The 13,109-nt window shown below is 42.2% G+C and overlaps 3 protein-coding genes across 4 annotated transcripts; all 3 read right to left on the reverse strand.

Moving 5' to 3' along the window:
• Positions 1-39: 39 nt before the first annotated feature.
• On the reverse strand, positions 40-2,609 carry Zip102B (Zinc/iron regulated transporter-related protein 102B). Its single transcript, XM_065488697.1, has 7 exons — positions 2,245-2,609; positions 2,079-2,193; positions 1,866-2,024; positions 1,746-1,811; positions 1,609-1,694; positions 1,418-1,552; positions 40-561 (listed from the first exon to the last, which is right to left on the reverse strand). The coding sequence occupies exons 1-7, from the start codon at positions 2,338-2,340 to the stop codon at positions 301-303; spliced, it is 918 nt and encodes a 305-aa protein (XP_065344769.1). The 5' UTR covers positions 2,341-2,609; the 3' UTR covers positions 40-300.
• A 560-nt stretch (positions 2,610-3,169) lies between these two features.
• Positions 3,170-7,040, reverse strand: LOC135942833 (transcriptional repressor protein YY1-like). Of its 2 annotated transcripts, none has more exons than XM_065489163.1 (5): positions 6,547-7,040; positions 5,375-5,510; positions 4,950-5,181; positions 4,727-4,896; positions 3,170-4,342 (listed from the first exon to the last, which is right to left on the reverse strand). In XM_065489163.1, exons 1-5 carry the CDS (start codon positions 7,007-7,009, stop codon positions 4,225-4,227), a joined length of 1,119 nt encoding a protein of 372 aa, XP_065345235.1. In that variant the 5' UTR covers positions 7,010-7,040; the 3' UTR covers positions 3,170-4,224. The 2 variants fall into 2 exon arrangements, with proteins under 2 accessions (XP_065345235.1, XP_065345234.1); XM_065489162.1 differs by having other exon boundaries at positions 5,366-5,510.
• Positions 7,041-8,210: 1,170 nt separating this feature from the next.
• On the reverse strand, positions 8,211-12,110 carry Tbh (Tyramine beta hydroxylase). Its single transcript, XM_065490592.1, has 9 exons — positions 11,662-12,110; positions 11,461-11,607; positions 10,329-10,592; positions 10,067-10,264; positions 9,923-10,007; positions 9,500-9,666; positions 9,258-9,440; positions 8,589-8,776; positions 8,211-8,530 (listed from the first exon to the last, which is right to left on the reverse strand). The coding sequence occupies exons 1-9, from the start codon at positions 11,920-11,922 to the stop codon at positions 8,293-8,295; spliced, it is 1,731 nt and encodes a 576-aa protein (XP_065346664.1). The 5' UTR covers positions 11,923-12,110; the 3' UTR covers positions 8,211-8,292.
• Positions 12,111-13,109: the final 999 nt, after the last annotated feature.

Here is a 13,109-nt window from a genome sequence, read left to right on the forward strand (position 1 = left end):
ATTGTTATGAATACGACTTCGCAAATAAAACATAGTTGATAATAATAAATTTATCTTATTTCCACCTTTTTAAGAAGAAAATATCCAATATAAAGTATAACAACAAATCTAAGATGCAGAATTGCGCTTTAACGCCTTCAATGCCTTCAAAGCCGGGCATGTTTGTTTGAAAATCCAATTGTTTAGCAAAACATCACACTTCTTTACATTTGTCCTTTCACAGTAAAAAATAGAACTTGTTAGAAAATGGCTTGTTGGCAAAAAAAATGTTTGCACTGAATGTGGTCAAGAACAGTCGGACTAGTGGTGATGGCCCACGGCTAACATTAAAGGCAACAACGTGCCCACAACAAGGAAGAAGAGTTCGCGAAGTCTCAAGGTTTTGCTGCCGTGGTTGGCCACTGCGCCGTTTTCAGGGATCAGCGGCTGGTGCGTGTGCGAGTGAGATCGCTGCGTCAGTTCCGGCAGCACGTGCACGGTGGCGACGTAGAGGAAGGTGCCGGCGCTGAACAGCATCGCTAAGCCGGTGGCGTTCACCGAACTCAGTGTGTCTTTACTATCCTGTTGAGCAAAAATGAGACAGTAATATTAATTTGGGTTCGAGAGAGAAGAAATTTACAGGTCCGAGATATAAATTTTTACAAACTGTTGCAGCATTTAACTGGAAAATACTTGTTGCCAATGCATGAACTTATTTTTTAAGGATTTAGTTGAAGCCATAATTGATTGAAGTAGCAGTGGATATTTTTGAAAAGTGGCTGCAAATGGTGAGGACTGTCTCCTTACTTGAAATCTGATTTTATTTCACAACAAAGAGTTTCCCTTAAAACGCTGGAGGACAGATCTCGACGAGAGGAATCGAAATTGCCAAAAAAATGTGATCACAAGCGTAGAAATTTGGAGAAAACTTGAAAATTTTGATTTTTTTTCATTCCAACGATTCAAAGAGTTTTAAATTGTCGCCCTGTACTGATCCACTTTAATGTTTGACAGTTTAGGAGGTAAATAAAATCTCTTGGTTACCAAATAATGGCTTTTTATCCGGAGATAAAAAAACGAGACCAGAATTTACGACATGTCAAGATTCTAACTATCGCTTTTTGTTTTTGTCGTTTTTGTTTATCTCTGGCGGGGCATCACAGATCATTATAGCACTTCCCTGTTTAGTTTACCAGTCAACCTCACGTTTTGATTAGAGACCATTATATATTTTAGCGATAAGAGTCCCATAAAAATACAGAAACACTCACCATGTCTTTCAAGATCTGCAATAATTATTTGATTATTAATTTATTTATTCACCAGGAGACAATTTTTTACTGTATTTTGTTCAAAGAAGGCAAAAATAGCTGAGCAGATACTCAACATTGAGCATTGCTGAGAAGAAATTGAATTCAACATCAATCAAGGTACCAACCTGTCCAAGACCAAAGTAGGTCACTAGGGCGGCAATAGGGGCTGATACCGAGAATATGATTAGGTGCTTCCTAATTCTGTTTCTCTCCAAGCCTTCGTGCATGAGGAATGTAACAAGTCCAAAGGCAGCCGGTGCCTATAATCACAGCAAGTTGTCAATTATCAATTATATTCGTAAATATTTATAAATACCTTGTGTAACATAATAGCTATAAACACGATCATTTCAACATCCGTGTGCGCTGTCGACGCAGCGGCTCCCAGGGCAATTCCATCAGCTGCAAAAACAAAAATCAGCACTGCGTAATTTGAGTTTATTTATGATTTACCTGCTGCATGAACCACCAAGCCTAAAGTAGCAGTCATACTCTTCTCTTTTTTCGTGTCCACGTCACCTTTAGAATCAAGTTGATAAATCGGTAATTAATTATATTTGTGTTTTCAGTTACCCCTCTTAGCATTAGCAGACAGTTGATCGACGAGCAACATGAAAACAAATCCAAGCACCAGGGAGATCCCGATCAGGGAATGGACGTCAGTGCCTTCATCAGCGTGCTCATTATTTAATTTGACAACTCCTCCAGAGCCTTCGTGTCCTCCTGAATGATCTGTGAGGTTAGATGTTGAATAGTTTCGTTACATCATTTTCATGTTTCTCGTACCTGCTGTGTTGGGGGGCATGCTGAGGAGTGACCTGACACCCTCCGGAATGATGACAGAAAGGGCGGTTCCAACCAACAAACCGGCACCCAAAACCGACACCAGCTGAAGACTCTCCTAAATTTTATAATTCATGAATGTTCTTGCGAATTTTAATTTTTTTCAAACCTGAGAGAGTGACATGGTGAGCGGTATGGATCCGGAAATATAGCTTCCAACCAGCATCAGCAGGGAAAGGAACACGAGTTTCGTCGTCTCATCCATCTTGCAGGTCGATGAATGAGAGAACTTGAGGTTTTTAATGTACCTATCTACTGTTTTCCTGACAAACTAAACTTGTTCCAGGCGCATCGTCTAACCGTTGCGTTGGCACAGATTCACAAGTTGTTGTTTGAGATTATCAATTTAAAAATATCAGCATTTTAGACCCTCACGTCTTCAAGCAACGTTGCACATGCCAAGCGAAAATATTATTACTTTCAACTTTCAAGTTTACTTTCGTTCTTCTGCATCTGCCACACAACCACAACATCGATTCGCCTTCACAGCTGATTGTAGGTAGTACGGACGGCGCTACCAACCAAATAGACTAGCTCATTAATGAAGAATAACACAAAAATATTAAATTTATTAAATTTATGTACGAATTATTTTATTTTACTTTTTGAAATTGAAATGTTGGATGCAATTAACTTAATTGATCGATAAAAAATGTATTCTGCAAATGGCAATAGTTATAAAAGAATCTTGCTTCCGTAAAAATTCAGAATATTTCAAATTTTCTCCAAAATTTCCATCGCTTGACCACATATTTTCTTGACTAAATTCGATTCCTCTCGTCGAGATCTGTCCTGAAACCTTTTAGGGAAATTCTTTTATTGTGAAATAAAATAGGATTTCAAGTAAGGATGCAGTCCTCGCCATTTGAAAAGCATGCTAACTTTGCAGCTAAAGAAAATTACATAGTCAATATTGGTTTGTTTCAACTGACTCCTAAAGAAATGAGTTCACGCATTGGCATCAGGAATTTTCCAGGACTTTGCGGTATCTATCGTCTTTAATTCGGGTTGAAGTAGAAATAAAACAGGCGTAAGATAGGAGAAATATTTTTATTTGAATTTCTGCCACTTGATGATTCTATGATTATGAACATTCACATCAATTCACCCCTGACGCTTAATCTAGTTCATTTATGTTCGCAATTTTACTGATCAGACACTCCCTTGACATTACCAGGTCACTTCATTATAAATATACAGTATTTCTTCTTAAACTAAAATATAATCCTGAGCCAAAATAGGATTTCTACAGCAATATAGCACGTTACAGTGTTGTTTGTCTTGAAGGCGGTTTACGTAATTTTTGCTGTGTTAAAAAACAACTTCGTTCATCAGTTTTTTGTGTCATATTTCACAACATGCTTCATCAAAGGTACTTTGGGTGTGTAGATATTTTAAGGGTCATCAAATTATAACAAAGAATGCAGTGGTAAAGGAGAAAGAAAGAAAGAAAGAGAGAAAGAAAAGGGTTGTTTAAGAAAGATTGAGATAATAATTAAGAGATCATTCTTTTCCAGAGTTTGCGAGAAAATTTAATTGGGATAGGCAGTCTTGTTTACAAAATGTTCACGTTTTACTCCAAATAAAGTCTATCCGCAGCACAGTTTAGGCTGCGGAAAAGCATAAACACTTGAAAATTACGAGTACAAAACCTTATTTTCCACCTTGTAATTATTATCAATCTTCCTTGTGTACATTACGTGTGTTCTCTTAGAATTTCGCGGCGGCTCTACGATAACGCAGGGCCACCGCCACAGTAACAGTGAAGTTAAAATCGCTCAAGCTCCCATTCCGTAACCGTGAATTCTACGAGAACTTGCAGGTGCTATGTACAGAAAGATGAAAAATTCAGCGAAGAATCCTATTCTCCTAGTAGAACACAAAAAATCTAGAATATCTTAAACTGCTTAAGATGAATTTCGCTCACACTCATCCCAAGGGTGCCATTCAGCTTCTCGCACAAGGAATCAAAGTGAACCGAGATTTGATAAAAAAAAGAGGACACGCAACTCGATGGCTGGTGTGGACATTTTTGGTATGAATTTTTGTCTCAGCTGGCCACTAACAAGTCAATCCACTCCAACTCTGTTTAGTCTGCGTACACAATGTACTGCGGGTCGTCAGCGCCGACGTCAACACTCACATATTGTGGCTGCGATATATTCTGCACTTGCATCGCCACTGGTCGCGTGAGGCTGTTCCGAGACCTGGAACAGAATTCAGGAAATTAAATTTTGCACTATAAATACTAAAAAATATTCTAGAAAAAGGAAGACTAAAAAATCTGACCGTAAAAAGAACCCGGTAAAAAGCAAATTATATTTTATAATTCCAAATTTTAGTAATTTAATATGAATTCAGTTAAAAATTGGATTAAATATGCACCACGATTATTTAAAAAATAGTGACTGATTTTATAGCATATTAAGTAGAAATTTCAGCCTGCTGGCAAATTTTGGGCCACGTGGGCAGCCGCCGGAGAAAAAGGGACAAATTTTAAAGACGAGGAAAAAACGTCTTCCGCCAGCCACCACCTTAAATCTCGCGGCTGAGACCACTAGTGTTAAATAAACAAGATTTAAATCACTCACTTGGCCTTGGCGTGGGTTAAAATGTGTGACTTGAGGTTTGTAGATTGCGCGAACTTCTTGTTGCACCCGTCGAAGGGACATACGTATGGCCGGTCGCCTGTGTGGATGCGCACGTGTGTCCTCAAGTTGAAGTCCAACGAGAACCTTTTTCCGCAGCCCTCGAACGTGCACTGAGGAAAATACATGATTAAATTTATTTCATAAATAATCCTGAATTCAGTACCTGGAAGGGTTTCTCTCCGGTGTGGACGAGTTGGTGTCTCTTCAGTTTGGAACTCTCGACGAAAGCCTTTCCGCACTCAGCGCACACGTGAACTCTGGGACCGTGGGTGTGCAGGTGTTTCCTCATGGCGGAATTGTCTCTGAACATTTTTGTGCAGCCTTTGTGTGGGCAGGCGATGGTTCGGTCGATGCTGTCCTGTGTTGATTTCTTCGGCTTCACTTTGTGCCCCGGCCTGATAATGAACCACAAGAATTAAATTAATGTGAACCAGACAATTTATTAAATAAACAAAATTATTTTATTTATTTCTTCCTGTTTGATGTTCAACCTAATTCCTGGATTATTGTAAAAACTTAATATTATGTTAGTTAAAAAAACTTAAATCTAAAAAGAAAAGAAAACAAAACTTTCCGTACATTTCGTACCTGGCAAACTCTGCCAGTTGTTTGGGGTCGCTGAGGTCAAGACCAGGAATTCCACCTGATTGAATTTTCTTTCCGGACATGTATTCGGTGTAGTCTGGGTCAGGTTCTGGGTTGCTCACATCGTCCATGACGTCATCTAAGAAAAAAAGTTTGTAAAATGTTTGAAAACTAATTATTTATTTATATTTTTCCATCCAAATGAGAGAAAAGTATGCTATTTTTATTATTAGAAAACCCTAATCCATCTTTTTTAATGGTAGTTTGAGGGATTAACGGGACTAAGCGTTATTTATTACATCTATTCTCTTCCCCCCATAATACACATTTTTAAGTATTGTAAGCCGGCCGGTAATCCTGGTATGCAGGTAGTCGGTGGGAAGGAAACCCTAATAACATCACAAAAGCAACCTTCGGGCCACCAAACACCGGGCGGCCTTGAGTGGCTAACTTTCAAGAGATCGCGCCGCGCCGGATGTGACGTCACGAAAATGTAAAATGCTATTTCAATGGCGTTGCAACGAGAACAAAGAAACTGACTCCCCGAAAAACAAGCTATGAAGGGCCCTGGTCGAAAAATAAAGCATTTTTGCCGATTTCCCGGCTGGGCCGACCCTCCGGACGGACGAGAGGGTCGAGCGGATCTTTATTTCGGAGCTGAGGGGGCGCAAAAGCGCGTCTGCTCGGGCTGAGGCGTAGGAGCCGAAAATCCGAGCAGCGACCATTGTATAAAAATGGCGTCTTCGGCGGCCATAGTCTCAGTGGCCATATTGTATAAAATATGGCAGCCACCGTCGAGTTTACCTATGGCCGACAAAGAATCAAAACAAACACCGGGACACCCGATTAGGCCGACGGTTGAGGACGGACAGGGTGCGTTCGGCGGCGAAACCGGGCATGCGGACCCCCTGAGCGTCCGCCATCTTGAATTGCAGCAGCTACTCTCGTTAGAGACAAGCCCCGATCAGAAATACCTTTTGCGCCCAAGAGCCGGCATCGGCCGACGTAAACAAACCCTCCCGGCCGGTCGAGGGCACTCTAGATTTGGACAACGAACCTCCGGAGGTCGTTAACACGTGTCCCGCACCGAAAATCGGGTTGGCATCGTCGGAAGCCCCCGCAGAGCCTCCTCTGTTGCTAGGTGGTCGTTTAGGGCCGACCGGGCCGAAACTCACCGTCGTCCGTGCCGGAAGCCCACATGGTGACCGAGAACTCGCCCTCCAGAGTCTTGATTTGCACCTGCTTCTGCTCCCACTTGCGGTTTTTCGGTTCGGCGCCGAAGTCGGTGATAATGTCATTGGTACGCAGTTTGACGGTCGACACCGCATTCTTCTTGCCCTTCTTTTGGCCTCTCCGCGACGGCCCGGGGCTCGACTGGATGTAAATGTCGCCGGCGTTGGGCACAGGTATTTGGTCGTAGGCCGAGAGAGGGTCGCCGCCGACGATCTCCTCCTGCGTCTGCAGGATGATTTCCTCGCGGCCGGCCTCAGGGAGCGTCTGCAGCGAAATCATCGGCTGTCCGTCCAACTCTCCCTCGACGGTCTCGAGAGGGATTTCCACCGGCACCGTCTCAATTTCCACTTCCTGCATTTCTGGCTGAATTTCCACTTCAGCCAGGACATCCCCTGCTGCCATCATCGTGAAGTCTCGCTCTCGACTGAAATAACTCCATTTCTCACCGCTCACACGCTTTGCGCGTAGTGGGCGCCAAGCAGCTTCCCCATTGGACTAGCCGCGTCACGTGATCAACCTCCAATAAAATAGGGGGCCTGCTTCGAAAAACAGCGCGAGCGGAGCGTGCTTTAGAGCAATCTCATCCATGCTATTTCCCTTATATGAATGAACCGAAAACCTTTTATTATTATCACCAAGGTGCAGCCCGTTGGCTCGCATTGTTAAGGCACTCTCAGGAGTGTCAAAGCAATGAGAGGTATTTGAGCAGTTCGGAGATCTAATACTGGCTACCCAATGTCAGAGATGGCAAAAAGTGGTTAGTTTAGTGACTCGAATTGCTCAAATTGCTCAACGGGCTGGGAGGCGCACCGGCGCCGACTCGCTACCTGCTGGTTTGCACCTTTCCAGCATGCGTGATTTGGTTTCACGGGACAAATGTCTAGCGTTTCAATGCAGTCCTCGGTGCGGAGGCAAGTGGCCCTTCAGTGGTCTGGGTCCCTGTGCGGCCTGGTGCGCCCATGTTATCCGTTCGCGGTGTTATTGGGACCCGGGTTTCAGCATTCGTGCTAGTGCAGTGCGCGCCCTTCCCGGTCCTCCGGTCCTCGGACAGGGATAAAAAGAGCAAAAAAAAAAAAAAAAAAAAAGGTCAACGTTCATAATGGTGATTTTGAAGCTTAGTAAGAGATGCGTAAGATGGCGGGTTAATTTAAATGTGAATTTAACGAATTTCAGAAGATTTAATGTAATTTATGAAAATATCTAGACGGAACACATGTGTATGGAAATGTTATCCGTTCGCGGTGTTATTGGGAATTGGGACCTGGGTTTCAGCATTCGTGCTAGTGCAGTGCGCGCCCTTCCCGGTCCTCGGACAGGGATAAAAAGAGCAAAAAAAGTACACCACTTCTTACAGTTTTCACCACCCTTACTTTTTATATGAACTGGCGAAATGTGTAACCTGGCGGAAACTGTAATTTTTCCATAGCTAGCACGAAAGTGAGGGAAAAAGAACTTTGATTTTTTTTTTCAGCTGTACGTGGAAATCAATTGAAATTAGCTAAAGAATTTATATTTCATATTTGGTGAATTTATTCCTGAGCTTTCTAGAATAAAAAATAATTGAATGATATGAGAAAAAATAAAAATTACTCGTTGTGAGCTATGCTGAGATTTCTTTTATTGAGGTGACGCTATTTATTTTAATTTTGTATACATGCGCATTTTTTATTATTGGTGCGTAATAACAATTACAATTGTTCACACGCTGGTCTTGCCTTAGGCGGAAGAGGATAGAGGATTGTCGTCAAAGGCGTGTTTTCCCACTCGCCTGGAAAGCGCTCTCCATTTGACTGATTGCACTGCATCGACAGAGGTGACTCCAAGTACATTTGCTGCAACACATTTGCTCTGGCAGGAGTCCAATCTATCGATCCGTAATTTTTTGATATCGCTCCCTGTGGCTCAAGGGTATCCTGGCCATCCCAACTGGCATTAAACAAAAATTAACAAATATTTAATAATACAATTAATTAGTGCATCATACTCTCGCATGAATCTAAAGTAGTCCCACAGGCTCTCGTAGCTGACCGAGCTTTTGCAAACTTCGAGCCGGGATTTGGGGTAATAGTGGACGTAGTTGACGCACATCTCGTCGCTGATGGAGAAGCCTCCGAGCGTAATGTTAACTCTGTCCTCAGTATTGTAGAAGCAGGTCGTCACCAGTGCATCTCCCTGAAAGCACAAAACATGGCCGTGGGTAGTTATGTATGCGGCGAGTTAAAGAGGATTGATACTGCAAAATCCTGTAAAATGCTTGTTGCCAGTGCATGAAATCATCCCTTAAAGCCAAAATTTTGAGAAAAGTGGCTGCAAAATTAGCACTGTTCCTCTATTAGGGCTGTCTCTTTACTAGGTCTGCCTTGTTGCTAGGACTGTCTCGTTACTGGTACTGTCTCCCTACTTGAAATCCTATTTTATTTCACAACAAAGAGTTTCCCAAAAACGCTGTTGGACAGATCTCAACGAGACTAATCGAAATCTGCCAAGAAAATGTGGTCAAGCGCTGCAAATTTTGGAGAACATTGGAATTTTTGCTGTTGCAAATTGCAGAACAAATATTGTTTTTCATCCAACAATTCAGGTAATTTTCAATTGTCGCTCCAAATCGATCCACATGCGCGGCAGGCGAGCGCTACAGGTTGCCGATACTCACAGGTAGTACGCGCACAGGCCGCTTCAGCTTGCGAATCTCCTGGAAGTGCGCGCTGTAGTGCCGGTCTTGGTTTAGCAGCGGCAGCTCTCTGCCGTCTCGGATGTGCCTCGTTTCCACCCTGGTCCCTGTCAGGTGCGTGTGCAGCTGCGACGCGAATATCACGATGCCCTCTTGGTTGAGGCTCTGCCGATATTTAAATTGAAATAAATGCCTACCTCGCCTGAATTTTATTCTATAAATACCACAGCCGTGCATTCGCTGATGCAATAGCCGGACAAAAGGAAACTTGGCTGCGAGGGTGGAATGGCCATTTTGTCGATGTACTCCAATCCGAGTTCCATCACGCCGGCGTCTAGTGGGCGCAAAGTTGGCGTGACTAACAGTTTTATTCCGGAGCTGTCAATCCAATCTAAACAATTGTATGCATACGTTTAGCGCATTCATTGAGACGACAGTAAACATATTAAATTTTGCCGGTTACGTAATTTGAATCATTTAATGTCTATTATGGACAGGGTTCGCCAATTTTGTAATTTGTAAAAATTTCAAAGAACTCAAAACAAATTGAATGAAATTAGGCGATTTAATTTTCCTAGACGTGCCCATAGCATTTATCCGGAAAAAATGGAGGCCACGAAACAATATGGTTATTTCTGTGAACATACCAGATTTCAATTCCGGGTTATTGTAATGAACCTCAAGCATGACGTAAGGATTGAAATCGGGCCCACCAATAGGTAAACCAGCTTCCTATAAAAATTCAAAAATTCATCATTTCGATTTAACCATATTAAACCTTTTTATGATACCTCAGGGTAATCAAAAGGTTGGGCCCCCATGGCCCACGCCGAAAGCACCCTTTTGCAATTATCAAGCAAAGCTGGCTTGTCTGGCGCGAAGCAAGGGCCTTGGTAACTTGGCACTTTTTGCTGCGCAGGAAGCTCGCAGTGAAAAAGCTCCATGTGATGCACGAGCGGCTCATTTCCTTTCTGGATGGCAGGTCCAAACTGAAATAAATTGCAGGAAATTTCCACACAATTGATGTTTGCAGTGATTAAAATGAAAAATCACCTGCAGCACGTGATGTTTTTTGTCCCTCAATGTTGCTGGAAGCAAATGCACGTGACACCAATAGGTAGTTTCGTCCGAGGGAACTTTCGCTCGGTCGGAAGTGAAATACAGGGCGTGCGTGTCCGGCGGAAAATTCGGTTTGGCGATCAGTGCCTTTAGTAGCTGCGTTCGTTGGAAGCCACTCTTCGCCTCGGCGATGCTCAGCCCATTGATGCGATAAAGAGGGCCATCACCAAAGGCCCAAACTACGTGTGTCGTGCCATCCTGTGAAATTACGGGAATTACGGAGAAAGGTGGTGATTAATAAAAATAGGGCTGTGAAAATAAGACGGATTTTTTTTTCGGGAAATAGTCGACTATATTTCGATTGTTGTTTAGTGCAAAATCGACGGGTTTTTAGACATAATTTTAGCTCAATACTCCAAAGTGTTGGAAGCCGCCAAGAGATGGCGCCACTATGTATACTTTTGTAAATGAGGCACTTCCGCTGAGATTTCAGACTCAATCTTGCCACTGTGCATTCTTCACTTAATATGCTTTCTTTAGACGTGCTGAAAACAAAAACATGTCCAGCCATTCGCCGTAGAAACGTCGGAAAAGATTTGATGGATTTAAAAAATAGTTTTTCACGATTCTACGGCGATTTTCTGAACCGATTTTAGTTTACAGCAGGCCAAAAGAAAATGTTTTAAGTGGAGAATGCACCGTAGCAGGATTTGAGTCTGAATTCACAGCGGATAATTCTTAAAATTAAATTTATTACGAAAGTTTATGAAAATAGTGAATTAACTCGTTTTTCGGCTAAAATTTTACATTTCCCGATGTTCTTGCCTAAATAACATTTCCTTGACGAGTATAAGGAAGACCAAAGAGAACTAATAAATAAAAAAATGATTTTTTATTCGCTTTTGCATGAAAAAATTAATTAAAAATTGAAAATGTGGCAAAAAATTACTACCATCGAAGCAAAAGCATGCACTTAGCTATACATTTTGAGTCAATTTAGTCGGTTTTAAGGTTCAAATGGCTTTGAATTGCATTATTCGTGCTCATTCGTTGGTCCCGCAACGATAGGAAAAAAATATCGATTGTCTAAATTTTGCAGCCTTATATTAAAATAAATAATGCTCACTTCTATCACATAATCATTTTCATCGCAAGTATCGAATTTTCGGGCGAAGGAAAACTTAATGTGCGAGTTGTGGCGGACAAATTTGAAATCCTCGCAATTCTGCATTTCATCTTCACGGAATTTTCCATCCTTGTCTGTCCACGTGTCCTAGTTAATAGTTAAATTCAATTCAATGATTATTAATATATTTGTAAAAATTACCGTTAGGTGTGTGCCACCTTTCCAGTCGACCCAGTACAAGCAGTAATCGGCGAGGGTGGTTTCCCCGTAGTCAGAAAAGCCTACCGCGAGCCATTGAGACATGCTCTCCGTGTGGAAGTGAACCTCGAAAGTGACTTTTTCCTTGGAGTAGTCGGGCATCCAGTGGAGGGTGATGTTGCCCGACGGGTCGAGAGGAATGTTGTACACCTTGGCGTCGGCCAGCTTCACGATTGCGACTAAAATCGCCAAAAACACGAACATGGTGGTGGCTGCAAACCGCTTTGGCAAATGGAGGTGTGAATTTGCGGCCTGCTCTTTTATAGACAAGGGTGCTAACTGCGCCGCTGGTGGAGCTGAAACGCCGCCGCGTAATCAACCGAGGACGAGCAAGAATGCGCCCCTGGTATGTCTTCATATTCGCATTCCTTCATCGACTCAAACGAGGACGGAATTAATGAAATACTGCACCGCGCAATAGCTGGACTTTTATTAGGATCCATATATAGGGCTATGTGAAAGTAAGACGGTTTTTTTCGGGAAAGAGTCGAATATTTTTAGAAAATTAGTTAAAAGTTATTCAAATTGTTCCCCTAATCAACCCTTCAACCATTCCTATCAGTTTAAAGACCGTCTTTGAGGAAGTAGCTGAGCACACCAATCGATTCTTGAGGATCGAATTAGGTAAAGTGGATATTTTTCCAACCACAAAGTCCAGCGCGACGTGCGAACTTTTTTTCCCGCCAAAACAATATGAATGCGAGAAGTGCGCATGCGTCAAAGCTGGCTGGATGTGACAAATAAGTCATTCGTACAGGCGGTCTCTCCGCAAGTGCTCAAACCAGCTCTGACGCATGCGCAGCTTTCGCATATAAGTTCACATTATTTTGGCGGGAAATAACATTCGCACGTCGCGCCACACTTTTTGTTCGGAAAAAATTTCCACTTCACCTAATTCAACCCTCAAGAATCGATTGATGTGCTTAGAAACTTCCTCAAAGATAGTCTCTAAGGAAACAGAAAAAAATAGTTGATTGTCGAAATATTACAGCCTTTTTGAAAGAAATTGTTATTAAAAAATTTGCATTTTTGTTGAGGAAATAAGTTTTCAAAATGGTATGACGTGCTTGTGTCGATATTTTGTTTGTTCTGGGGTGGAAAGCCCTTAATGGACGGCGTGTACAGGCACTTTTGCTTTCCTCTCTCATCAATTATTCATGAGCTAGGCTTAAATGTAGATTCCTATGCAGCAAAACACTCTTCAGAATAAAGTGAGGATCACGAAAATTAATTTCCTTGTGTCAGACGTTTAAAAAACCAAAAATGTGCTTTAGTCTCCTTCAACCTAATTCGATCTCTATCAAAAAGCAATATATTCGTAAGCTTACACGTGCATTTCCCGCCAGAAAACACTTATTTCGAAGCTGTAAATTAGTGCCCATTCTTTCCGG

This window comes from Cloeon dipterum, chromosome 4 (genome assembly GCF_949628265.1).
Source record: "Cloeon dipterum chromosome 4, ieCloDipt1.1, whole genome shotgun sequence".
In the NCBI taxonomy this organism is placed as follows: domain Eukaryota; kingdom Metazoa; phylum Arthropoda; class Insecta; order Ephemeroptera; family Baetidae; genus Cloeon; species Cloeon dipterum.

Bases quoted from the DNA above. Each gene is read 5' to 3' on its own strand.
- Zip102B (XM_065488697.1), bottom strand. From the start codon at position 2,340: ATGGATGAGACGACGAAACTCGTGTTCCTTTCCCTGCTGATGCTGGTT. The intron at 1,812-1,865 runs GTAACTGAAAAC...TTGATTCTAAAG, and splicing joins GTCTGCTAATGCTAAGAGGG to GTGACGTGGACACGAAAAAA. The intron at 562-1,417 runs GTTGGTACCTTG...TTTGCTCAACAG, and splicing joins CCTACTTTGGTCTTGGACAG to GATAGTAAAGACACACTGAG.
- LOC135942833 (XM_065489162.1), bottom strand. From the start codon at position 7,009: ATGATGGCAGCAGGGGATGTCCTGGCTGAAGTGGAAATTCAGCCAGAA. The intron at 5,511-6,546 runs GTGAGTTTCGGC...TTTTTTTCTTAG, and splicing joins GGCTTCCGGCACGGACGACG to ATGACGTCATGGACGATGTG. The intron at 4,897-4,949 runs GTACTGAATTCA...TATTTTCCTCAG, and splicing joins CCGGAGAGAAACCCTTCCAG to TGCACGTTCGAGGGCTGCGG.
- Tbh (XM_065490592.1), bottom strand. From the start codon at position 11,922: ATGTTCGTGTTTTTGGCGATTTTAGTCGCAATCGTGAAGCTGGCCGAC. The intron at 9,667-9,922 runs GTATGTTCACAG...ACAATTGTTTAG, and splicing joins TAACCCGGAATTGAAATCTG to ATTGGATTGACAGCTCCGGA. The intron at 9,441-9,499 runs GTATTTATAGAA...AAATATCGGCAG, and splicing joins TCAGCGAATGCACGGCTGTG to AGCCTCAACCAAGAGGGCAT.